This window comes from Pezoporus wallicus, unplaced genomic scaffold, assembly GCF_028554395.1.
Source record: "Pezoporus wallicus isolate ANWC-B61680 ecotype Strahan unplaced genomic scaffold, APGP_CSIRO_Pwel_v1 contig_7237, whole genome shotgun sequence".
NCBI classification, from domain to species: Eukaryota; Metazoa; Chordata; class Aves; order Psittaciformes; family Psittacidae; genus Pezoporus; species Pezoporus wallicus.
The window spans coordinates 1356233-1383436 of NW_026635802.1; the positions used below are offsets into that span (position 1 = coordinate 1356233).

Sequence of the window (27204 nt, forward strand, 5' to 3'; positions counted from 1 at the left end):
CTGTGCCTATAGGTATATAATATTCCCTTGCTGAGGGCAAGTTCCTAAAGTTCACAACCTGCTAAGTAATGAAGTGCCTCTTCTACCCTTACCCTTCGTGCCTCCAAATTTTCTGGCCTTACCCTTTCCCTGATTTCATTAGGTGCTTTGACTGCTGACAGACCCACATGTGCTGGGCTTGCCTAATGCTGCAGAGTGCATTCCCAGGTCACGAATGAAAGCTCGGAACTGACATCATTTGCCCTGCTCATAATCCATCGTTAAGGGAAATTAGCAGGGCAACAAGTCTCCCAAGGATGTGTGCGGCTCAGCCAGAGCTGCACCTTGACTCGTTTACGCATCTAGAAGTTTGGAGGCAGCTTGGCTTCTTTTCCTCTCACTACTCCTCTCAGCCTCCCCTGCTTCTCCCCTCCTAAAAGCAAATCCCTGTCTGTTTTCCATGGCTGGGGCAATGGCCTGAGCCGGCCCTTGTGCAGGGCAGTGTGCCGGGCCAGTACTCCAGAGGAAATTTGCCTTCCTGCAAAGCACATGCCTTTGGATTTTACTGGGGTCACAGTTATGCCCACTGGCAGAAGCAGAGCCGGTTATCCCCAAGAGCACACCTTAAGGGCCAGAAGCAGCGTTTTCCAGACGGACTTCAGTCAGTACAGAGGATGTTCTTTCTTGTACGATACGTGTATGAGGTATTTCTTTCATAGAATGGCAGGATGCATCCAGGCTACTCCCACTGGTAGCTGAGGCCATCCTTCAGATCACTCCTGTACAAGTTAGCATGTTACAAGAGCCCAGGGCAGGAGCAGGCAGAGGCAGGCAGTGTGCCCCATGTACAGGGACACCAGCACGCAGGTGGGGAATCTCCTGCAGTGCTTTGAGAAGCTGCAGGAGCAGGTGGACTCCCTCCTGTCGAGGCAGGAGGAGGGCAAGGTGGAAAGATAGAGGAGGCAGGTAAGAAGATGGTCACATGTGGGGCTTGGGAGGGGGCTGCTGGGCCCACCCCTCCCCTCCAGCCAGTTGCGCTTCAGTGTAATGTGGGGGAGCCCCTTGCTCCCCACCCCAGATTGGGTTGTATGAGTCAGCAGCATGGAGAGAAATTCAAGCCATGCTGCAGATGTCCTGCTGGCACTTAGAGCCCGTGGCCACTTGCCCAGTAAACTGGGTCTGTCCCCGGCGGACAGCCACCCCTGCCCTGCATGGCACTACCATGTCATATTCCTCCCTGAAGCAGGACCAGGAGGTGCTGAGCCGGTTGACAGTCCAGGAACAGAAGCTGCAGCAAGTCCAGCAGTAGCTGTGGGAAGGGATGGCCTCCAAGGTGAGGGGTGGTTCACCCCTGCCGTGCAAAACTGGCACCTTTGGGGCTTGGTGGCCCAAGGCAATATCCCTCTGAGGATTCCCACTCCTGGCTTTTTTCTCTGAAATGAAGGAAACTATATAGTTTTTATAAAATCCAGCTGATGATTCACAACATCCAAATAATGCTCCTGATTCATCCTTTATGAAAACAGCCTGATTCAGCCTGGCAGTACATGACCATTCTCAGAAACTATTAATTCTCACATTAAGACTACTGAAGGTGTCTATATGACACAACTTCAAATTTACATAGAGTATTACCAGTAAAAGAAAATTCTAAGTATTCTAAAAAGTTTTTACTCTTTCTTTCCAGATTTAAAATCTCAGGATATGAGTCACACTAATTTATGTCCAAAATTCAAGTATGTCTGGAATTCAAGATGTACACACAAGTACAAAACTAATGAAAAAAAAAAACCCTCATTAAGCCTCTCAAGCCAATGCAAATCTGACCAACTTCAGTTGCTGCTGAGGCAGAACCGGAAATGCATTTATAGTCAATCTTCTGCGTTCACAAAGGAGTTTTGTTGTGACATTTATATACCAAAGACTGATGCTGGGGAAAAACCCCAGTGAGTGACAACCACAAACAAAAAGAAAGCAGTGCACACCTCTCAAATCAAGCAATATCAAAGAAAACACGTTTATCCAAACTTAGTGGTGAAAGTGAAATATTAAGCTTATATTAATTTATGAAGACTCCACTGACCCTGACAGCAATTTGTGCAAACTCTGCTTCTATTCTTGTTTTTTTTAAATTCAGAATTATACATTAATGGAAGAAGTCTGCTGCAAATCACAAGAGCTGACAGCTACTGACATGCTAAAATATCCCAAGCACACAAGGTCAGGAGAGGTAAGAGATGATCTGGTTTGGTTAACACCACTATGTGAAGACTGTAAGGGATTCCATTATGTCTTACAGGTCTCTAATAAAAGAGTGCTAAATGAAATATTTCTAAATTAATTTTAAAAAATCCCAGGAAGTACCACTGCTTCCACAGTATCATACTGAAAGACATTTGCAAGCGGAATTACATTTAAACATGTTCCAGTTGTTCTCCCAAGGTGTCTACTGTCTATTTTTATAATATTCCTAGAAGGGATTCCACACAAACCCCGAGTCTGACGTCTCACTTGGAAAATAGCACAAAGCCTTTTCTGGAGGTCCAGTAATCTATTCATGCCAGAATGGGGTCATTTTCATTTCCCACATCTAAGTACTGCAGCAAATCATGTGTATGCATCATGTTACATGAGAATGAATATTACTCCAAACCCACCATCTTCCAAATGTTTCTTTATTGTTTTCACAACTCAAAAAAGGATAATTCATACAGCCCTTGTCTTTGTGTTTGCCTTCAGCTCCCCTTTCAAAGTACAAAACCCCAAACATCTTCTTGAACAAGTACTTAGCCAGTTTTCCCCTCTCTAGCTGTGACTTGTTTTTCCTGCAGTAGCTCTTCTTCCTTCTTCTTGTGAAGCTTTAAAAGATATTCATCAGGCTCAATTCCTGCATCCCTTAACTCTGACATGACTTTCTCCAACCGGTGCAATGTACGGGCACTCTGCACTTTCCTAGCAGTGATGTATAATGTAAATTCCTTGAAGCCCATCAGTTTACAGGTATCCACCTCACAGATATTTTTAACATCTCTGGTTTTGTCCACCTGGGGGAAGAAAACTAAACCTGACATTTTTTCCAGATCTTCAATATTTACTTGGAATTCAGGCAGCTGGTGACTGAAGCCTATGGGATCATTTGGCACCACAAAAGCCCCCAGTACCAAGGGCTCTGTAGATGTTCTGCTCCGCCTGGCAAGGATCACCTTGTATAGGTGGGATGGCACAGCTACATCATCCTTCCCGATTACCTGTGAAAAGGAAATTCATGTGTCAGATACAGAACTTACCAGTTGAGGGGGAAAAAAAAACCAAGACTAATCCTACAACCTCTGAAAAGGAGCCACAGCATGTTAAGTACCCACCAAAATCATGTGCAACATTATCAGACTAGAAGCTGAGGTGGAAGGCACTTGTACTGTGTCTGGCTAGGATGGAGTTAATTTTCCCCTGAGCAGTCCGCATAGTGCTGTGCTTTGCATTAAATTCACAATGGTTCAACTTAAGAGCTTTTAGGTTTTAAACTGACCAGCATTCAAGTCTTACTGGTTAGACCAAAGCCAGAGAAAAAGCCTTCAGGAGAAAGTGAAGCCTTTACTAAAGTTTTTCATGCACAATAACTTAGTAGTAACACTACTACCATCTCTGTCAAACATGTGCTCTTAGATTTCTTTGTTATAGAATACTTTCCTCCCCTTCCCTAAACTAGGTTATTTCATGGCTTTGGTGTAGTTTAAACATTTTTTGGTGTGTTTGTGTTTCTTTGTGGACTTTTTGCGTTTGTTTTTTTTTTAATAAAATGATCACGCTTATGCCACCAAATTTTTCCTAAATAAAGCTCTGCCTAGACATCTAGCAGTCATTGAAACAGGTAAGCAATAAATAAATGCCTTATGGCAAATCTACTTATCCTTTCAATGACAGATGTCTTGATAGGGAAATTAGAACTCCTGCGTGTCAAAGCACTTTACATTTAGCATTCAGTGTGGGTGAAACCAGAGTTACAGCTCCTTAGGTTCAATGGCATAAATAATCAAAACTGACTGATGCACCGATAATTTTAAAATATACTAAAAACTATGCATCAACACACTGTGCTATCTGGTGGATTAAAACTGAATTACAAAATCATAGAATCACAGAATGGTTAGGGTTGGAAGGGACCATCTAGTTCCAACCCCCCTGCCATGGGCAGGGACACCTTCTACTACACCAGGTTGCTCAATGTCCTATCCAAGCTGGCTTCAAACACCGCCAGGGATGGGACAGCCACAGCTTCTCTGGGCAACCTGTGCCAATGCCTCACCACCCTCATTGTGAATAACTTTTTCCTAATACCTAACCTAAAACTACCCTCTTTCAGTTTAAAGCCATTCCCCCTTGTCCTACTACATGCCTCTGTAAAAAAACCCTCTCCAGATTTCCTGTAGGCCCCCTTTAGGCACTGGAAGCTGTTCTAAGCTCTCTCTGGAACCTTCTCTTCTCCAGTACAACTCTCTCACCCTGCCTCCATAGGAAAGGTGCTCTATCCCTCAGATCATCTTTGTGGCCTCCTCTGGACTTGCTCTAACAGGTCCATATCCTTTTCATGTTGGGCCCCAGAGCAACCATGAATGGTGTTGTGAGCTTAACCTATTTGAGATAGGTGGCACTCAAACTGTGGATTACATACAACGTATTGCGGGTGAGAGACAGGCAGCCAAGAAGCTTCCGGAGTGGAAAAAAAGCCCTGAGGGGGACAGGAAGGAGCTCATATTTCCATATGTATATTCCAAGTATATCCAGTGACTGTTGAAGGCAAAAGGCTAGAAGCCCTTTTCTCCCCTGGGATTGCAAAGTCTGCACTACAATCCCACTCTCTGCATGCTCCTAGGGCAGGGCAGAAGAGAAGGAAGAGACTACGCACAGGTGCACCTGCATCCTGCACCTGCAGCCTCCAGAGAGAAGGCAGTAGTGATAATAAACCCCGTTCCCCATGCTCAACCTGGCCACTAGTCTCCAGACTTGCAGCATTCCTGTGCAGTATGGCCTGCACTGCCTTTTCCAGGCATGCTTTGTCCTTCTTCACATACTTTGTCCCACTATAAATACATGTACATGTGCTAGGTCCCCCTTAGCTCGGCTCCCTCCCCTTCTCAATACCTCCCACACACATACCAGCATCCTCCTTCTGTTGTATAAAAGACCAGAGGAAGGGTAAACATACAGATGGAGCTGCTACAAGTATCTCCAATTAGGGGGTATATGACATATGTAAAACAAACAGGTGAATGCGTGTTGAGTGAGCTAGCAGAGGGAACGAGACTGAATCTGAGAACTGAGTGGGTGGATAGAAAGGCTGGGGAATGAATAGAGCTGAACATAAAATAGTTAGGTATGAAATGGAAATGCTGAATGCCTGAAGTGGGTGTTAAGGGAAAACAGACCCTATGCTTATGCAATATGATGCAAATATATATATTCTATGCAAAATAATGCACATTTATGCATAGTATATTCACCTATGGAAGGAAGGAAGCAAAGCAAGAAAGAGAGGACTAGTTACAAATGAAGGAAGGTTTGGCCTTTTCAGAAACGTAGTTCTAAATACAATTCAGCCCTATACATGCAATGGCCATACGTGTAATTTATGCACCAATTTAGTTCCACATAAACTCTCTTTTTAGGATTTAAATAAAATTTAAGTAGTGAAAAGGCTTTACACTAGTCTTCTGGATAGCAATACTCTACTTCTGCAAGTAATTACTTCACTGAGTTCTAATACTGTTAAAGTGATTAAAACAAACTTCAACCTGCCAAATGGCCAGAGTTCACAAATGTCCTTTCCTTACATAAAATGGGGCATAAAGTTCTATTCCCAGCTAATTCTGCTGGTGGAGAATAACATCAAAGGAGTGTGCCTGATTTCTCTGACAGAAGAAAAAGCATGACAAGGAACATGTAAGGGGGTTTTTCTGCAGTTTAACACTTATGTGAACCACACACAGGATTCATCACCAAAAAATCATACTGCCAGTGTGACCCAACGATTTCTGTTGACAAGGAAATATATGCCATAATATTTCCATCATTACACTCTAATATACCACAATTTGCTTTTTTATGTGAGTATATACAGAAGCTGCAGGTGAATGTTTCCACAGAGTTTTCACACACACACACACACACACACACACACACACACACCACAGTTCAACAGCCAGGGGAAGAAGGTATGATTCTGTAGAAGTGAAGTTTGCAATCGAAGCAGTAAATAGGAAAACCAAACTCAACAATTCATTTCCTATTGTCACCTAGAGGATTTTCTTACCTAACAGCAGTCTGAATCACTATTCTGATCTGCACCATCCCATTTATCTCAATGCATGCTTAACAGAGGCAGATAGCATATGCTCCTATTGTAACAGAAGAGAAAATGGGTTAAGATTATCCATGCACAGATGTTGACTTGATTTGTGCTAGTCTATCCATAGGCAGCAGATGATCTTTCAGCAATCAATGCCTGAAACAGCTCTGTCCCAGCTGGAGAAGAGCAGCAGTTTTAAATAGTATCTGTGATTCAAAAAAGATCTTATGCCCTAATACAAGCAAGAAAATACAGCAATACCCTGCTGAAAATCACTGCTGTCCCACACGCTTTCACACCGTGTTGGCAACAGGCCAAAAAGTAAATTTTTGTGTAATCCTTTGAAAACTTCCATTTTGCTACTGCAATAAAATTTTGCTTAATCTTTCAAATTTTCAACAGCCTCATAACAGAAAAAAAAAAAATAAAGACCCTCCAGCTAAAAGCCTTCTTTTTATAGTATTAAATATATTCCTTTCCCATCATCATCTGGGAAACCAATGTGAAATTTTAGATACTACCTCTCTTTGCTGTCTGTATCAGTTCAACATAAAAATGTTCACTGCTCTACCTTTTTGTGGCTGCTTATTCCTTTCACTTTTGCTTTGCTCTTGTTTCCTTTGGTGATCTGGTGCTGGCTGAAGCCCTGTGACTGAAGTAGTGTCATCTAATAATGCAACATTATGATAAGGCCATTTTCAGCATGGTATTTATTGGTTTTTATTATTACTGACATTTAGGGGTGTTTACATATTGCTAAAACAACAAACATGTTGGTAAGTAGTTATACAAATTTAAACAGCTCACAGGGACAGATAAGGATAAGGGAAGAAGTAACATGGCTTCTTAAAACAAAGAGAATTTGTTTCTTAAAACAGCGAGCTTTGATAAATTTGGCCCAACAGCTACATAGCTGGATGAGGAGTTGTCTTAAGATCGGCCTTCCTCAGAATTTTAGCCAAATCTGTTCTTGGTCATGGTTTTTAAAACTGGAAGGACAAAATTGGTAGCATCCTTGGAATGCTTAAGTATCACAATAAATAATGAAGAAATTTGCTAATGGCATCTACAGTAAGCTGAGGCACATGACATTACCTATGTGGTGGCAGTCAGATAAATATGAAGCAAAGGAGTCCCTAAAAATTGCAGTCCCTAAAAGTTACAGTCCCTTAAAGTCTGGAGTTTCTGAGAAATAAAACTGCATTCTTACATTAACAGGAGGAAGGAATATGCCAGGTGTAACAGCAGAACACTTGAGATTATATTAAAAGAAAACATTGTTACTTTTACTAGAAATTTTAAAACATACATAAATGTTACCATATTTTCATTTTATACTGGACCTGTTACAGCTTCCCAGAGTGGTAAGAAAATTACCATCTTCTAAAAGAAAGTAATCACGAATATAAAAGTAGTCTTTTGCCCCCTAGTGACTAGAAAATGAAAATCAGCCGTGAAGAGAATTAGCAGAGAAGGGACTAGCCTTTCATCAGCGAGTGCCAGCTCTGGACTGGCAATTATCCGAGATCCTCTTAGAACCCAGTAAATAGAAATCACATTCAATCATGCCTTAAAGGACAGCGCAAACTGAAGACTCCTTGCATCAGAGGGTACCATCATCAAATAAATTAAAATGATAGCTCCAGAAATTCCTTCTATACTCCAGCAACTGTTTCTTAACTCTTCCTGTATAATAACCAGAGTTTAGAACTAAGCCATACTGGAAACCACAACTGACTGAAAACAAGCATACACACAATTCTGTGTGGGTACTTCCACCTACATTTGGCAGTAACAAAATTAAGGCTTCTGTCACATTTCCTGATGGACAGAATTCAAGGACATCATTCCTGTCACCCAAAATAAGACTTTCTCTGAACAGGTACTTGTTTTGTTTCAGCTGTAACTTTAGGTATGACACTGACCAGATCCATCAGATGTTTTATTATAGATGATATAATTCCTGCTGATATGACACCAGTTTTGACAATCCAGAGCTTTTATTATAATTTGATACTAAATTCTGTATAATAACAGACTTTCTAGCAGTATAAAAAATTCCCTTTCCTAGCAGTATGATTTTATTTACTTGATTATTGTGACAACATTAACTGCCTTCATCCATTTCCTTTCAGATTCGTGTTAGGCAGCACTGATTCTGTCGATAGTGTTTTTCCCCTGAATATTTGAGAGAACTCTGTCAGATGGCAGTAAGAACTGAGGCAGACCTAGCAATATAAAAACTAGAAAATACTACAGATAAAAAGCACAGTAACAATCTGCAACACTGCACAGCCAAGCACTTCAAAATGCAAATGCATGTACTTCAGGAAAATTTAATTTGTTGTAATTGGTCTGACTGCTATTGCCAAATCATTTGGAAATACTAAAAAGAAAGGAAGAAAGAAAAACCCAACCCCAAAGAAATGAAGACATGCTAAAAAAAAAAAATACTGTGCCTAAATACATAGTTATGGCCTTAAAAAACAGAAACCCCAGCCCCTGTTTTTAGTTTGCTTGGGGTTTGGGTTTTTTTGTTTGGTTGGTTGGTTTTGGTTGGTTTGATTTTTACAGACTACTACTTCTACAGAAGACATTTAGGTTTCTTACCACTGAATCCACTACAATCTCTATTACCACGCTTCCTCTAATAAAAGGACCTTTGGGATGGGTACAGTGCTAAATAAAAGCAACCTCATAAATCTATCCTTTGGTGTCTCTTCTCCTCCAATCTTAACCCACCATCTATTATTTTCATTTGTACATCATGTCTAAATTTAGGGCTGACAGAGCTCTAGTCATTTATACCAGCTGATCTAAGACCAAGCCCTTTGTACGTTAAGTTTTATGGGATATATGTAACAGACCAAAATCCTAATAGTTGTCTCCATGGCCCTAAGCCCATTTGGAGCACTCACCAAAGAGTCAGAGTCCCCAGGTTTACCTCCATTAACAAAAATTCCTTTCCATATAGTATCTTGGCTAAGAGAAAACCTCTAGTGATTCTGAAATTTGACTAGGGAAAACCATAAAGTACCACCTTCTATTTGAGAGGTGCAACTTGTTGCCACAGAACTAGATGACATGTAAGTATATCTTCTGGTACAGTTATTGTATGTCTCTGGCCCAGGCTCGTGATTCAATTTTGAAAATTAAACAGCAGACATAATTCCAGTATGAGCTTTGTATTTTTAGTATACACTAAAAAGTACCCCAAAATGTGTACTTCGAATAACAAACAAGATGTTATCTACACTGTGCTTTTGCTCACCAACCATAGGCAATTCTTAAATTATTGTTTACTAGGATGGCATTGGGAATAAGAAGGGTGCAGCATCATGCATGATACAGTAGAATTATTGCAAAATTTGTATTTCAAACTCCACATCTGCTGACAGAGGAAAATCCCTAAAGTGACAGTCAGGGGAGAACAGTATGTATAAAACAAGACAATGCCATTTTGATTTGATCAGGACAAAGATGAAAAATCTGCATCTGCCTCTGCAGAGACAGAGGACAGATTTTTCCTGTTGGCATTCTATTTTACATATATTCTCAAAATATGTTTTTCAGATACAAGCATGGTCATCAATCTACTCTTTGCAATAAGAGCCTCTGCTGGAGATGGATGAAATGACAGAACATATCTGAGGATACAGCAAGTTCAGCCAATAGACAGAACAACACTGGCATCTAAGGAGTTCAAGGTTAATTCCCTTTCTGGAACTAAACAGCAAATGGTACCAGAGTCCAAGCAGGAACTGGGAACAATGCCATGACCAATGCTCTGTTTTTCCTCTATAGTGGTCTAAAAATAACCTTTTTGGATGTCTGATGAGAAAAACACCAGCCTGTAAAGCCATGGATACATACTTCACCACTCCTTTAGACAAAAACAAGGAAACAGATTAATAAGAGGATCTGAAACAAACCAATGCAGACACATTCACTGTAGTACTTCTGCGTCTTCTTTTTTTCCACAGTTCTAGTCTCAGAGAAGAAGAAGGAAGACACTAGAAGGAAGCTCAGCCTTAACCATCACATAGCCAGACTACAGGTCATGAGTTTCAGCACTACTGCATATACTACAGCACTTCTCCTTAAACAGCATATACAAATGAAAAGGACATCCTCTCACATCAGCTTCATAAGCCCAAACAATGAAGACTAAAAGCCTTTCATTTTTTTGAACCTAGCAGAATTCACTCTGAAAGACAACTAAGTACCACCTTCCCTTCTCATTCAGCTGCCAGCTCTTTGTGTTCATGGTTTAGGGGCACAATCCCGGACTACCAAAATCAACAGTATTAACTGCAATTATAGCCAATGTACCTGTTTGAAAAGAACGTCTCTCCAGCCAGTGTTCCCTCTTCTAAGTGTAGTGTTGTTGTAAGAAGGAATAAAAAACCCCAACAACCCAAACCCAACATACCACTCTACTCTGAAGTCTCTCTCCCCAAAGGACAATGGCAAGCACAAAATCTTATGCCATAAAGAGATTTCAAAATTGTAAAACAATTCTCAACCTGTATTTATTTACACTTAGGAGTGTTGCTAAAGAGGACCTAAATAAAGGAACTAAAATTTTTTTAAAAAGGAAATAACCCCAAAGAAAACCAACTCTTCCTACCTGCAGACAGCATTAACTGTACTGAAATAAAAATCAATTTATATATTGAATCTCATCATAGGAAGCCGAGCAAAGGATGTGGCCAAATGGTAAAATGAAAACCTGAATACCATCATTCCACTGTTTACAATCTCACACTGAACTTCACTTCTTAGTTTATATTAAGACCGAAACTGAGAAAGCATTCATTAAAAAGACCAGAGTTGTCATCAAAGCCGAAGATGACGAAGACATCTTGGCAACAGCCAAGAACAGAACGATATGATAATCAAAGCAGCATGGACATTTTGTGCCTATTATTCCATCACCTTACCCTGGTACCACGTTATTTTGAATAAAGGCAGTAAAACGCAGTGCCTGCTATTATTTTTACCTGTAGAATACTAAAATTTACATTTCAAAACCTAAATGGAGAGCAACAATCATCTTCCAGAAAATGTAATCTTTCTCTTCTAATCAAACACGTTCTCTAGAGAAAAACTAGAAAAAGGTGACCAAGATTAAAGTGAAGCAGTTGATAGGTGCAGTTGACAGATGACTCAACTGCTTCCTGAAAATAATTTCCAGATATAAAATGTTCAACTCAACTCAAGATTTTTAATTTTTTGCTATGCACGATGACAATGTATCTTTAGAGATAAAAAAGAAAATGCAATATCCTGACAGCTGCAAGGAGGCAATCTCCAGCAAACTATGTGCAAGCCTGGTGAACATTATGGTGCCATTTTGCATGACAGTAAGCCAAACGTCCGGCAGAAGACTGTTGAAAGGGAACATCTTCATCCTGCTCCTAGCTTTGTGCTTTTGGACATATCTCAGGCTATCACCAGTAAGCACTGGACTCCTCTGTGTGCTCCTTTATCTTTCTACAGCACTAAAAAACAAGCCCAGTAAGCAAATAAAGAGTCCAGTATGGATGGTTTTCTATTGTACTGGGTAATTAAGCATCTTGTGGAAGGATGTGACACGTCATCAGCACTAGCAGACATGGAAAAGGACTGGAAAATATAATGGGCAGTAGCCAAGTCAGCACTCTTTCTTTGGTTGGCAAGGAACTATTGCCAGTCTAAAGATGGCTTTGCTGCTAATTTATGGTATCCCTTAACCACAGCTCATGTATGCACTTGAAAACAAGCACAGTTGCCACCTTCCTCACTAGGATGTAGTGAGAGATGAAGTTGAAACTGACAGTGAACATGAAAGGGATAAATTATTATGGCTGCATTTTCATATGCATATGACTGAAAAAAAAAAAAAAAACAAACCCAAAACCAAAGCTGTAATTTCATCACAGTCAAGATTATAGCCATGGGCAGGTGGGAACATAAGGGACAGTTTTCAAAGAAATAAAAACGTAAAAGTGAACAGAAAAATTACATTATTTAATGACAGAGTTCCAAGTTCAATCAAATGGAAATCAAATGTGTATTTATGATGGAGAAATAATGCCTAAATCTTATAGCTAAACAAGGCAGTGTTGAAAGCCTAACATCTCTCTTGTTTGTCTCTCTCATATACCTCTGAAATAGGAGCTTGTTATAGCGAGCTCACTCATTGCTCCTCAGAGAACTAGTTGGACAGCTGAACCACTCAACAGCTGAAGCTGCAGTTGATCCAAGCACTCATTTTCAAGGAAAAGTGTTCTTTCAAGAGGCACAAAATACAGCATTTATTATTTGCATTATGCTAGCTTTCATTTAGCAACTGAAAACAGCAATAATATCTCATTACAGTAGGGGCAGAAGGCAATAGACTCACTCCTTGAATATCTTCCTATGCTCAAATCCTACAGATGTTTGAACGCTTGCTTACAAAGAGTAAGTCAGGATAAGCAATAATAAATTAATCTCTCAACTTGATAGCCTATCTTTTGTCTGTCAGTGACAGTTTCTAGAGACTGTGCACTTCAAAATCTTCAGAGTATTTTAAGCAGGTAATAAAAAAGGGTGAGTAAAAGAAGGAGGGGGGGGGGCGGGGGGCAGAGGGGGCAGGAATCAGTAACATGGACCAGTGATTATACTGCATTCACCTAAAACCTACTGAACTTGAATGAAACCTTTCAGCAAACAACTGCTTTTGAAAGTAACGGAGCACAGGCATTCCAACACAGATCTGACAAACCCACACTACCTCTGTATTGCACTGTTTCTAAAATATATCAATAAATGATTGAATGGATGACTACACATCAGTGAAGCCCACTCTCTGCTTAAATACTGTCATGTATTATTGAAATTAGAAAACAGTTTTACTGCAGACTGAACAGACATTTAATAGATCTCTCTTTGTAAGTAAAAAAAAAAATATTTCAAAATTGTACTTTACACAGTTTACACAGTATGCTAGAGATTGGAAGGGACCTCGAAAGATCATCTAGTCCAATCCCCCTGCCGGAGCAGGAACACCTAGATAATGTTACACAGGAATGCGTCCAGGTGAGTTTTGAATGTCTCCAGGGAAGGAGACTCCACAGCCTCCCTGGGCAGCCTGTTCTAGTGCTCTGTCACCCTCACTGAGAAGAAGTTTCTTCTCAAGTTTAAGTGGAACCTCTTGTGTTCCAGTTTGTACCCATTACCCCTTGTCCTGTCATTGTTTGCCACTGAGTAGAGCCTGGACACTAATAAGGTCACCCCTCAGTCTCCTCTTCTCTAAACTATAGAGACCCAGATCCTTCAGTCTTTCCTCATAAGGGAGATGCTCCACTCCTTTAATCATCTTTGTGGCTCTGCGCTGGACTCTCTCCAGCAGGTCCCTGTCCTTCTTGAACTGAGGGGCCCAGAACTGGACACAATATTCCAGATGCGGTCTCACCAGGGCAGAGTAGAGGGGAAGGAGGACCTCTCTCGACCTACTAACCACCCCCTTCTAATACACCCCAGGATGCCATTGGCCTTCTTGGCCACAAGGGCACAGTGTTGGCTCATGGTCATCCTGTCATCCACTAGGACCCCCCGGTCCCTCTCCCCTACACTGCTCTCTAACAGGTTGTTCCCTGACCTATACTGGAACCTGGGGTTGTTCCTGCCCAGATGCAGGACTCTACACTTTCCCTTGTTATATTTCATCAAGTTATTCCCTGCCCAACTCTCCAGCCTGTCCAGGTCTCGCTGGATGGCAGCACAGCCTTCTGGCGTGTCAGCCACTCCTCCCAGCTTAGTGTCATCAGCAAACTTTCTGACAGTACACTCAATTCCCTCATCTAAATCGTTGATGAATATATTAAATAATACTGGTCCCAGTACTGACCCTTGAGGCACTCCACTAGTTACAGGCCTCCAACTAGACTCCGCCCCATAGACTACAACTCTCTGGCTTCTCTCCTTCAGCCAGTTCACAGTCCACCTCACTACCTGATCATCCAGACCACACTTCCTCAATTTAGCTGTGAGGATGCTGTGGGAGACTGTGTCAAATGCTTTGCTGAAGTCAAGGTAGACCACATCCACCGCTCTGCCATCATCCATCCACCGTGTTATTTCCTCATAAAAGGCTAAGAGATTGGTCAAGCATGATTTCCCCCTGGTGAAGCCATGTTGACTGTCCCTCATAACCCTCTTATCCTTGATATGCCTTAAGATGGCACCAAGGAAAGGTGTTCCGTCACTTTCCCAGGGATGGAGGTGAGGCTGACTGGTCTATAGTTACCCGGGTTCTCCTTCTTGCCCTTTTTGAAGACTGGAGTGACATCTGCTTTCCTCCAGTCCTCAGGCACCTCTCCCGTTTCCCAAGACTTGGTAAAGATGATGGAGAGTGGTCTAGCAATGACTTCCGCCAGTTCCCTCAGCACCCGTGGGTGCATCCCATCTGGACCCATGGATTTATGGATGTCCAGATTGCTCAACTGATCTCTAACCCATTCCTCATCGACTAAGGCAAACCGCTCCGTCGACCTGACTTCATCTAAGGTCTCAGGGGTACAGGGCTCTTCAGGACTGCCTGCAGCAGAGCAGAGACAAAGAAGGCATTCAGTAACTCTGCCATCTCTGTATTTTCTGTCACCAGGGCACCCATCCCATTCATCAGTGGGCCTACATTGCCTCTGGTGTTAGTTTTATCTGCCATGTATTTGAAAAAGCTCTTTTTGCTGTCCTTGACCCTTCTCGCCAGGTTTAATTCTAAGGAGGCCTTAGTCATCCTAGCTGCCTTCCTACATCCTCTAGCAGCAGCCTTATGTTCCTCCCAAGTGGCCAGCCCCTCCTTCCACAACCTGTAAACTCTCCTCTTCCAATTGCGCGTACCCAGCAATTCCCTATTTAGCCACGTAGGTCTCCTGGCCCTCTTCTTGACTTCCTACGTGTCAGGATGCTCTGATCTTGAGCTCGGAAAAAGCAATCCTTGAATGCCAACCAACTATCTTGGGCCCCTTTACCTTCAAACAGCCTTGCCCATGGGATTTCCCCTAGCAATTGCTTGAAAAGGCCAAAGTTTGCCCTGCTAAAGTCCAGGGTTGCAATTCTACTTGCTATTCTACTGGTCCTACCACACAAGATCCTGAACTCCACCATCTCATGCTCGCTGCAACCAAGGCAGCCCTCAACCCTTACTGCTTCGACCAGACCCTCCTTGTTAGTGAGGATGAGATCCAGCAGCGCTCCTCTCCTGGTCGGCTCATCCACCATTTGCAGGAGGAAGTTATCATCCATACACTGGAGGAACCTCCTGGACTGTGGCCAGGTTGCTGAGTGGTCCTTCCAGCAAACATCAGGGAAGTTAAAATCCCCCACGACGACCACAGCCTGTGACTGTGAGGCCGCTCTCAGCTGCCTGTAGAAGGCCTCATCAACTTCCTCACCCTGATCTGGTGGTCTGTAACAGACACCCACAACAGTATCGCCCCTGCCAGCCTGCCCTTTAATTCTCACCCACAGACTCTCAACTCGCTCGTCATCTGTCCCTGGACAGAACTCGGTGCATTGTAGTTGCTCCCGCACATAAAGAGCAACCCCACCACCCCGCCTGGCTGGCCTGTCTTTCCTGAAAAGGACATAGCCCTCCATGACTATATTCCAGTCATGTGAGCTGTCCCACCACGTCTCTGTAATTGCCACCAGATCATAGTCTCCTGACTTAACACAGGTTTCCAACTCCTCCTGCTTATTTCCCATGCTGTGCGCATTGGTGTACAGACATTCCAGGGAGCGAGCTGAGCACACCGATTTCACCCTAGGATTATAGGAGGCCTCCCAGTCTTCATCAATTCTGGAGCGCCGCCCCACTGGGGCAACCCCAGCTACTTTTTCATGTGTAGGCAAGATACAACAGCTCTACTGAACTTTTTCCTACTAGTATTGGATATTTAGTATGTTTTGTATGTACTAGGATGTTTAACCCCGCTTTATCAAGCTACAGGATCAATTTTAAACAATTAAATAAGTATTTGTCACTGTACTGTTAACCCAGCCACATAGATACATACCTGGTAAGTAACACTCTTCTTCCCATCATCATTTGTTTGAGGCAAGGTCAGAGGTCCAGAAACTACCCAAACATCCTCAAATCTCTCTGTCAGTTCCCGACAATACATTTCCATTCTGGAATATATTTGTCAGAGAAGGCAAAATCAGCTGGGAAAACTTACGATCATAATCTTTGAAACATACTGTGAAGGGCAAGATGAGTTCCTGATGGTTTGGAAGCATTTTCGCAAATTCATGCAACTCACTCACAAGCCAACAAAGGTAAAACACAGGTCCAAGTCATACTTCCTACTTGTCCAGTTTAACTTACTTACAGATATGCTTGTGTTATTGCACGCATTTGAAAATGGTTTTTGTAGCCTTACCACCTGTCCTGAAAATCCAAGTTCTCTACTTACTATGTCTAACTCCCACACTTCACACTAGAAGGATACTGTTGATGGTCACTTGGGACTAGTAAAATACTTGTTTTAAACAGCAGTTTGTGGCGTTCTTGCTTCAAAACGTTTACTGCATTACTGGATTTGTATGTTCTTCCCCAAGGAATCAACATCCTCCAATAGACTGCTCTTTCCATAGCCCAGCATACTTAGGAAAGTTTCTATGTGCCATTCCCACTAAGTCTACTTACTTTTTAATACAAAACTGTTTGAAAATAAAGTGGTAACTCCAGAAAGACTAACTTTAGTTATAGAGTTGCACTTCAATCAAATGTACAAACAGACCAGAACACGTGATGATCAGCCCAGCCAATCTGGCTGCCTCTGAACAAGGAAGTTTCACCTCCTCCTCTGTCTCATCCCTATTCCTCCTAACTCTCCCTTAGGCCACCTTAAGTACTCCTCATTTGTCAACAATCCTGAACAAAACCAGTCTTTTTTTTTCTTTTTTTTTTTTTTTTTGTGCTGGGTTAGTGAGCTGAATCAGCTCACACACAGCAGATTTAGTAGGAATGAGCCCATTCTTCATGTGATACACCAAAACACTGACCAAAAGCTATTTTTCTTCTTGCCATCATCAGCTTTGCTTCCAAGCAGCTCAGCTCCTCCAGCTGTTTCACAGCATGGCAATAAAAGCACCGCCCGGCACAGGAAAGGATGGGAATAAATGCAGCTGGGGAGCAAACTGCTGTTAGTGGCAGCAGGGACAGAGATCAGGTTACAGCAACCACGAAATCACTCTCAAGACAGGAAATGGTAGTAAAACATCAAGAGAGAAAGAAGTATGCGTGTTGGTGGGAAGAGAATGAGGAATAAATACTAAGGTGCAGTTAGACCACACCACTGAACTAATCTAACAGCTTACTATCTAACAGACTGCTGAAAGATGCAGTCCTGATCCCCCTTTCCTACTGCTCCCCTCGCCTGCCCCAGCTGAACAGTCCTACTCAGTCTTCCATGTTGGTTCTGGCACTCATCTCACCAGCTGGTCCCATTTTCTAATTCGTCAGAAACATGACCAAATAAAACAAAATGCAGATCAGTTTAACTGGGCTAGGAAATGGAACTGACTTACTGCAGTTTGTCTAGTACAAGCGCTGGAACTGGGAAAGCAGCAAGAACACATGGTTGGAGGGTGAACTCAACTGAAAAAAAGACTGTTGAACTGACTAAGCTGTATTGTCTACCTGCACCTCAGAAGACAATTCAAGAAGCAAGCAATTAAAAAAAAGAGAAAGGAAGACAGTTCTGAAGCCAGGAAGGGATACAACACATATGAAACATAGTATCCTTAAAACTATTTATCACTAAACAAGTGACTGACAAAACCAGTGGCATCAACACCTTGCTCATGTATTTAAACTGTAGGAACAGAGTTCTGAGGTTGGGAGAAAGTGGTAAAAGCTGCTTCAATTGGGGGGTGATAGTGCCAAGGGAAATTTGTCAAATACTCCCCATGATTTCATAATTATGCAGAGATCCTGCTCAAGGGAAATAAAGAGGATTTCCAACCATGAACTGGTACAAATACCTAGCTCTGGTATACGTAAATTTTATACGCACATACATTAAAACAATACCAAAAACCCCTCTTAAAATGTTATAGCATTTTATTTGTCTATAAAACAGTATAACCTTACTGAATGCCTCATATGATTTTACATGCATTCTTGTAAAACTGGAAAGCAGTGTGCAGTTGCATGATGATACATTTTCTTGTAGACTTTTAGTAAAATGCTGTACATAATTTTGCTAACCTTCCTTTGAGCAAACACTGTGAAATTCATCATTTTTCCCTCCTGTTTCTGAGTCTTAACATTGTATAAGTCCTATGCAAGAAACACTAAATGAATGCTACTTTTATTAATGTTCTTCTGTGCTCAAAGGAATGAAAGAATAAAAATCTGAAGTGAAGAAAGTTTAAATTTATCAACCACTCACTTTACCTCCAAACCAATCCAGCCAGTGCTCACAAGTGACAGAAAATGTGCCTGACTGCTCCTTGAAGCCAGAACCTGAAGAAATGCCCTAGACCAGAAGTAGTCACAACTCAGTGGGAAGCACTCAGTTGTCCAATTCTTCTACTGAATTTTCTGTAAGGGCAGAAATGTTAAGCCTGGTACCTTTATCCACATCAGCCAGAAGAAGTAATTTTATCTATTCTAAATAAAGGTCCTGCAGTTTGACCGAATAAAGAACTAAAGTAGTCGTTATACTGTTCTTGCACTGCAAGGACTGCTCTTCATTTCGGAGAAAGTTCCTATGATCTCTACAGATAGCCTATAAAAAGCATCAGAATACCTGGATGTAAAAAAGCTCTATAAATATAGAATTTCTTATTTATGCCACTGCCTGATATTTTTCACAGTTTACTTACAAGTAGTTTCTCACCTGTTCCAAAATCCAGCATTATTTTCATAATTCTGAGGCACGATGTTAGACAGATAAAATGTTTCAGCCATAGCTCTCTGCATAGAGAAAAGAAAGAAACATTTACAAGCTAAACACACATTTTAGAAGATTTTGGATCAAGATACATTTTTAGTTTAGTCTTCATTTTATCAACAGAAAAGAACAGATAAAAACTAAGTCAGAACATCTACAAAATTATTTTGGATTAAGAGGTGAATAACTGAGGTGATGCAAAATGTAAGTAATTTTTTAATTTTTTTTTTATAGAAACATAGCACAAGAATATCCAGTTCTAGAAGCACAGGAATTACTCTCACCCAATGTCAGTTTTGTACTGTCTTCTTTCTGAATGGGAAGAATGCTTTCACCCATGCTTTTCCTTTATTTGACTGCCTAATGGCGAGCTTTTTCCTTCCAAGAAATGGTTTTATTAAAAATATTCATTAATATTTTACAAATCCATAACATGCAGGCAACTAAATGATTTATGAGACCATAATGGTCAAGCATCTACATATCTGCTTATCTTTAAAAAGCATTATAAACCACTCTGAACAGAATCATAGAATCATAGAATAGTTAGGGTTGGAAAGGACCTTAAGATCACCTAGTTCCAACCCCCCTGCCATGGGCTAAATCATCTCACCCAAGGCCTTGTCCAGCCTGGTCTTAAACACTGCCAGGGATGGAGCATTCACAACCCCCTGGGCAACCCATTCCAGTGCCTTCATAGGTCCTGTACTTGTGAACATTCTTCACACACTACTTCTTCAAAGTGAAGGGGCTGACAAAACTCCTTAGGATAATGAGCAAACACTACCTGCACTAATTAAACTGTGGAAGATTGTATCACCTCACTGCATTTCAAGCCAGGTCCAGGATCTCTCTACACGAGTAGCTTACCAGCAAAATGCCCCCAGATACCACACATAAATAACCACAAAGACACTTCTATTAGAAATAAAACAACTGTTCTTTCCTCCACCACATTCCACTGTGTTGTCACTCTGCCCCACTGCATACTGTTCTAACTCGCAGAAATACAAATTCAAAATGCTTCTTAATTGACAAATTGCTGCATTAGGCACATTCCACAAGACGATCCAATAAATCCAAGGCTGCTTTGTTAGTCGGCCAAGGCATTAGGGCATGCTTTCTTACAGCTCAAATAAATGACAGGTGAAGACATTTTACAGAGTGAAAGAACTATGGCAAAAGAAGGGTCTAATTTACCTCATACATACTGCCAGAAAGAAAAAAGCCTTTTAAATCATCCAGGCAATCCCCTTGCCAATACAGAACAGTACTTAACAGCATCTTTGCTTTGCCCAATCTAGCCTTAAGCATCTCAGCACCTGCTGGCCAGAATGAAGTCATCATTCCCTGTCTCCTTTTAACCAAGCTTCAGAAGACACTTTCGAGGTTTGTTTGGTGAAGGTTATCACCATTTTACAGATAGACAATGTGACACACAAGAAGTTGGGAAGACTTGCTTAACACTACACTGTACAAGATATACTCACATCATCTCTGCCAAATAAGCTAATCTAGATGTGGTTTACTGAAGAGAGGTATGTCACCAGAGGATGCACCTGATTTAGACACCTGAAGCAGTCTGTGAGAGCATCCTACAGTGCTCAGTCAGGGACAGACCTTGTAGCTCCAAGTCCAGGTCTGCGCATCAGTAATGAGATCATGTTCCAACTCAAAAGAGACTGCAAAAGGAACATCACACATCACTTTTAAGGGCCTTTAGATCCTTTCTGACTGATAAACACAAATTAAAAAGAAAGAAAAAAAATCCTACTGTTGAAAATTTGTTATCTCCCGCAGGTGCCATGTGTCCTCGTGACCATCCGCTTCCAAGGTAGTCTTCATTGACAGCACTAAACATTAGGGGGATGTTAGGATCTGGCCTGAATTTACAGTGCCTTCGGTCTGCATTGCCTGAAGAATAACATGCTAAATTGTTAGGTTATTATAACAACATCATAACAACCACACAAAAAGAACTGGTTCTGTCATAGCCTGCCAAATGATCAATGCTTAAGGATTCAAAACATTGAGCTAAATGGGATATTTTCCTCCTCAACCATAAAAAAAAAAGAACAATTCTGCTTAAATATCTGTTCTAAATTCTTCCTCACAACACACTAGAAATTCTAACATGCCTTCTGTTTTACAGAGATAAAAAACCCAAAAGCAAAATCACAGAATCACAGAATCATAGAATAGTTAGGGTTGGAAAGGACCTTAAGATCATCTAGTTCCAACCCTCCTGCCATGAGCAGGGACACCTCACACTAAACCATATCACCTAAGGCCTCATCCAACCTGGTCTTGAACACTGCCAGGGACGGAGCATTCACAGCTTCCCTGGGCAACCTATTCCAGTGCCTCACCACCCTAACAGAAAAGAATTTACTCCTTATATCCAATCTAAACTTCCCCTGTTGAAGTTTTAATCCATTACCCCTTGTCCTGTCACTACAGTCTCTAATGAAGAGTGCATCCCCAGCATCCCTACAGGCTCCCTTCAGATACTGGAAGGCTGCTATGAGGTCTCCACGCAGCCTTCTCTTCTCCAGGCTGAACAGCCCCAACTTTCTCAGCCTATCTTCATACGGGAGGTGCTCCAGTCCCCTGATCATCCTCGTGGCCCTTCTCTGGACTTGTTCCAACACTTCCATGTCCTTTTTATGTTGAGGACACCAGAACTGCACACAATACTCCAGGTGAGCACTTTAGCCTTATCATAAATGCAGATTAATATTAAAGAAAAGGCTGATAAAGATATAAACCAGCACAGATTCACTTTTTAGGGCAATGAAGACACACAGATCTTCACCAACTGGAATTCCATTTTTATGTTTCAGCCACTACAAGTATTTCTTCTTGCATTTCTTCCAGTCTAGCCTGGAAGTAGAATGGGTGCATACTGATAAAATTACACTTGGTAAAACACTAAACCCATTCAGGAGAAAGTTTTAAGTCATTTGAGCTTCACAGGCACAGAAGTAAGTGTAGAGCTTTCATGTTCCTTTCCAAGATTCCCCTGCTGCCTTTCCAGACATTTGGGAATTATGCACAAAAAACGGCTAGGCCTAAATTCCTCTGGTAAAGAAAAATATTTTGGGGGATGCTTGCAAGGGGAGCTAACTTAACTGTTGCAGAGGAGGCAGCCCATTCTAAACCGCTGTCTTTGCTAGAGAGCCTGTGCTTTCTTCCCACGTTTGCTGACCATATACCTGTATTTGTGTACTGGCAGTGTGTAAACTCCCAGTCAGCTCCTTGTAGAAGAAAGTACTCTGAGTGGGCTGCAACTTTGAGAGGACTCCTTCACAAACACTAACTGCTTTCCTTGGAAAAGTGACGGCCAGACAAGACTTGCATGAATTATTCTGGCACCGACAGCCTCCAATAAGACACCACTCTTCTTGAGGAATGGCATGGGGCTCAAGATCTTCCATGGTTAAGGAGGGTGCTGCAGAGAAGCAGTGGAGGCACATGCAAGGGCTGACTCAGCTGCACCTGCGCAATGGCTCCACACAGGCAGCAGCACAGTACACAGCTGAAAAATAACTGGCTTAGAGCACCATCACTATTGTGCACATTTTTTTTTCCCCAAAATGATAAAATAATTCAAAGTATGTACAGCATACTGATTTTTTTTAATAAAATTCAAGGTGTCACCTTAGGCATAATTTCACAGGACTGTTATGTAGTCTCTTTCCATTTAAGCACGAATCAGTATTCTCACGAGAGAATTTTCCTCAGACTTGGCATTTTATAAAGCATTTCCTGTTGCAACAAAATGAAGGACAATCTTCAATAGTGATCACTGCTAGTTGTTAATATTCTTTCTTCTGTAGCTGACTGTGCATACACACACAAACTGCACCCACTCTGGCTTTTTTTTTGTCACAGCAATATTGCTACTGAGCACATATGCACCCTATGCTTCCCTGTGCTACATACTGAGAACAAAGTGTGGTACACGCTCTCCACTTGGCAACTCTCTGAAGAACTCAGGACCATCTGTCTGTATGTCCATGTAGGTGATGTCAAAACAGAGCAGAGGTCAGAGGAACTTTATGCAGTGCAGGCAGAAGGAAGGAGCTTTACTTTTCATTTTTGGTAAAGCATGTGACACTTCAAGACAGGATTGATGCTTTGGGAGCAACACTGACAAGTATATCAGCGTGCAAAACAACAGACTTCTTATTTTTAAAAAATCATATTTAATTTCAGTACTTAAGACAAAGCACAATTTATCAATTAACTTGAGAAGTGGAAAAATATATTTATTCTCTACTCACTGTCTTGATAAAAATGGTTAATTTCTTCTGTAACCAGTTTTGTACACCTCATTTACATGTATGTTTTTAAACACTTGATCTCTTACTTGCCAATAAAATATGTTTTTTTACACCACATCCTTTCAAAACTCTAAGACTTGGCTTTTGTGACCTTCCCTGAACAGCAACAAATCTCCATTATGGTAGCTATCAGGCATAAATTGGAGCTGAATGCATCAAGATGCAAAATTTCAATTTGCAGATTAGCTGAATCTGATAATTTGGAAAATATTTTAACAATTCGGCTGTAAAGACCCACTCCAAAGTAAGCCTGGAATTACTGCTTTCTTCTCAGAGAGAAGTGGAATCAATGATGCTACTTAGGGGATGGTTATAAATATTTTCAGGATCAGGCTTTTCATTCTGAAAGGTAATTTGAAGACAGTGATTAAGATATATTTAGAGGGCTACTGCATCCATAAAACGTTTTACAATTATACACTTATCTCCATTACTAATAATTTGCTTTACAAAAGCTGAACTAATGCTATAAACTTAATTTACAATGACTGTATACTACTCATATTTCATTCACTGTTGACAGCAAAAAATCACTGAGCCTCTGTCTTGCTTAAGGAACGGGGGAGAGCATATCAGATAATGCACATCAGAAAATACAACAGAATGGCATCAAAGTAAATAATGGCTGCAGTCAGTAGGGAATGCTCTATCTAGCTTTGAACGATTACAACTGTTGACACCCTTTGTTCCATTTTTATCTCACAAATAGGCATCCATCTTTCCTTCTCATTCTGAGCAAACCTCTAAATTCTGTAGATTAAACAGTCTGGCCACTTCACAAGGCTTCACACATAAGGAGCACTCTGCAAACTGAGAAACTGGACCACAGCGCTACATTAGCTAAGGAAGCAAGAACAATTTTTATGTGCTCAAGCAGGTCTGAATAGGGTAAAGAAAATTTAATTTTCAGTGTTTCATTTTTTCTCCATTCATGTTTAAAAGATGTATGCTAAGATTCCCTCCTGCAGCATGACTTCAGTGTTTACACTGACACAGCTATATTGACCTGGTGCTTACGGACTGTTCATAACAGAAATTTCTCATGGAAGGTAGCTATAGTTCTTCATTCCTCCCTTTCATACTCAACCCACTGGGCCAAGTGTATTTTGCAGGCTTCAAGACATTGTTCAATACCAGACTAGTCCCAACAAGAGAAAGAATACTGAAGAATCCTGCCAAACTGCAGTGACAGATCTCTTCAATCACTGGCAACATCAGCCTTAATACTGTTGTGATGCTAACATCTACCGAGAGGCCTGCTGCCTTCAGTGGGATTGTGAATCCACGGAAAAATCCATGCCTAGAGATCACTGTGTGATTTTTCTCCCTGCCTGCTCCAAGGTCTACCTACTTTGAACAGCACAGCCCATTCTAGATGTCATTTAAAGGTAAATAAATAAATACCTACATACCCAGCATCTTCTGCTTTGAAATATGTTCAATCACCCATCTGGGCACCCGTTTTGCCTGGTCATAAGACAGTGCATGATTTGTGTAACATCTGGTCTCCGTTCCAGCCTCAGGGAATCCATACTTTTCCAGCAAAGACTCTTCTACCGGTTCTAAGGAGAAAAACACATAGGAAGGCATCCGCAGGTGAACTGTGGTCAGAAACAAACCATTAAGAAAAGCATTTCAGTGGATGTAAACATACTGTATAGGGTACTACCTGAGGTTACTGCCACAATTAACACTTAAAAAAATACAAAGAGAGCTATCCAGTGAAGCTCCCTTCTACTAAAAAACTTGTGCTCTTTGTCATGTCCTCACATGAGGATCTAACAGGATCCACACAGACATTTCACCCTTCAGAGCTGGAAACTGCACTCCTCCTCACAAACTGAACTGTACAAGTTGTGAACAAGCATGAATACTGCCTTCACTGGGAATGCTTACATTCTGCTGAATTAATGAAAACTTCAATTGGAGATGTTTAGGGTTTTTTGCAAGTAACATTTTTCTCTCATGGAGGAATGTTTACATCTGTCTTACTGACTTAATCATCCTGCAGACATCTGTTCAACAGAAACTCACGTTTTTAGAGCCATTCCTCCTGTGCTTTCCAACACTCCCAGTACTTTAAAACCTTCAGACTGCAGAGAAAACCATTCATTCCCACCAGGCCTCAGTGCCCCCAAGCAGCTCCCCTGCTCCCCCCGCTCCTAGCTGAACAGCTACCACCCGTGCTGGACTCATCTCCCCAGGGCGAGCAACAGCTAAATCTCAGTTACGGCCTGACATGAACTGTGTGTTTAAAAATAAATATATCTGTATCTATGCGTGTGAATGTTATGAGGCCGTTACCTGATCACACAGAACAACTGCTCTCCACTGCAACACGGGACATTCGCAGCCATCGCGGCAGCGGCAGCAGCAGCAGCACAAGCCACTTTCCTCGATGTCACTAACATTTCAGTGTGAGCAAGTATAGCGCTGGGAAGCTGCGTTTTTAATTCAATTTACAGCCCAGCATCCTCAAATAACCTCCCCACCAGCCCGACGCATGTACAAGGGGAGTTTCCGGCCCTTCCGGGACCTTTGGGATGGATACAGCGGGGAGAAAACCCCTCTGAGAGGAGGGAGAGGGTTTAGAGACAGGGGCGGCTGTTGGGACTGGGGCCCCGCTGTGGCTCCCAACTCCGCAGAGCCACGGGGTCGCCGCGCCCGGCCTCCCCTCAGCCCGCGGCTCTTACCCTCCAGCAGGACTGGCACGGGACCCGGCTCCGCCTGGCTCTGGCTGCGGAGGAGCCGCCACGCAGCCCAGCACGATGCAGCGGCGCCCGCCGCGGCCCCGCACACGAAGCCGCTCAGGAAGCGGCGGTGGCGCGGAAAGGCCGCCATGGCGGCTGGCGGAGGGGCATCCGAGGCTGCTCCCTGAGCCACACCGCCCCCTGCCGGCTCCGCCGCGGCGGCGCGGGAGGCTGGTCGCCATGGCGGTATCGCCTGAGCGAGGTACCGCCTCAGCGGGGCTGCCGCCCCGGGAAAATGAAAAGCGAGGAAGGAGCGAAGCGCGATTTGACCGAGAGCTGTGAAAAACGGAGAGCGAAGGAGCGGGGCTCTCCCCCACGGGACCGCCAGAGGAGGGGTGCCTAAGCCAGTCCTCAGGCAGCAATGCCAGGGGCCATGGTCTTTGGCTCCAGCCCCAAGGCATGGTGCAGGGTTGGGTTTAGTCACCATTTGGTGACTTGACGACAGACTTTTGGTTAAGAAAAGCACCACCCCGATTAGCACCGGTTTTCCCTAACAGGTGCCTGTTAATGTTCCTGGCGGCCTCATGTAGAGGATAGATTTAGATTAGAAATTAGGGATAAATTCTTCCCTGTGAGGGTGGTGAGGCCCTTGCACAGGTTGCCCAGAGAAGCTGTGGCTGCCCCATCCCTGGCAGTGTTCAAGGCCAGGTTGGATGGGGTTTGAGCAACCTGGTCTAGTGGAAGGTGTCCCTGCCTGTGGCAGGGGGGTGGAACTGGATGAGCTTTAAGGTCCCTTCCAACCCAAACCATTCTATAATTCTATGACATGGGTCCATTGCAAGCATTTCCAACCCTGCACCAAGCAAGAGGCATTTTTGCCGAGGAATCAGCTTAACAATGGCAAAAACATGAGG

The 27204-nt window shown here is 42.4% G+C and overlaps 1 protein-coding gene across 1 annotated transcript; it reads right to left on the reverse strand.

Annotated features, from left to right (window-relative positions):
* Positions 1-1982: 1982 nt before the first annotated feature.
* On the reverse strand, positions 1983-26466 carry EXOG (exo/endonuclease G). The gene is made up of 6 exons (XM_057398306.1): positions 26294-26466; positions 25013-25162; positions 21029-21168; positions 19201-19277; positions 16369-16483; positions 1983-3227 (listed from the first exon to the last, which is right to left on the reverse strand). The coding sequence occupies exons 1-6, from the start codon at positions 26439-26441 to the stop codon at positions 2766-2768; spliced, it is 1092 nt and encodes a 363-aa protein (XP_057254289.1). The 5' UTR covers positions 26442-26466; the 3' UTR covers positions 1983-2765.
* Between the last annotated feature and the right edge of the window lie 738 nt (positions 26467-27204).

Excerpts from the sequence above, each read along its gene's own strand:
- EXOG (XM_057398306.1), bottom strand. The coding sequence starts at position 26,441 with ATGGCGGCCTTTCCGCGCCACCGCCGCTTCCTGAGCGGCTTCGTGTGC. Across the intron at positions 21,169-25,012 it reads TTCAAAGCAGAAGATGCTGG|GCAATGCAGACCGAAGGCAC; the intron begins GTATGTAGGTAT and ends GTTATTCTTCAG. Across the intron at positions 16,484-19,200 it reads AATGCTGGATTTTGGAACAG|AATGGAAATGTATTGTCGGG; the intron begins GTGAGAAACTAC and ends AATATATTCCAG.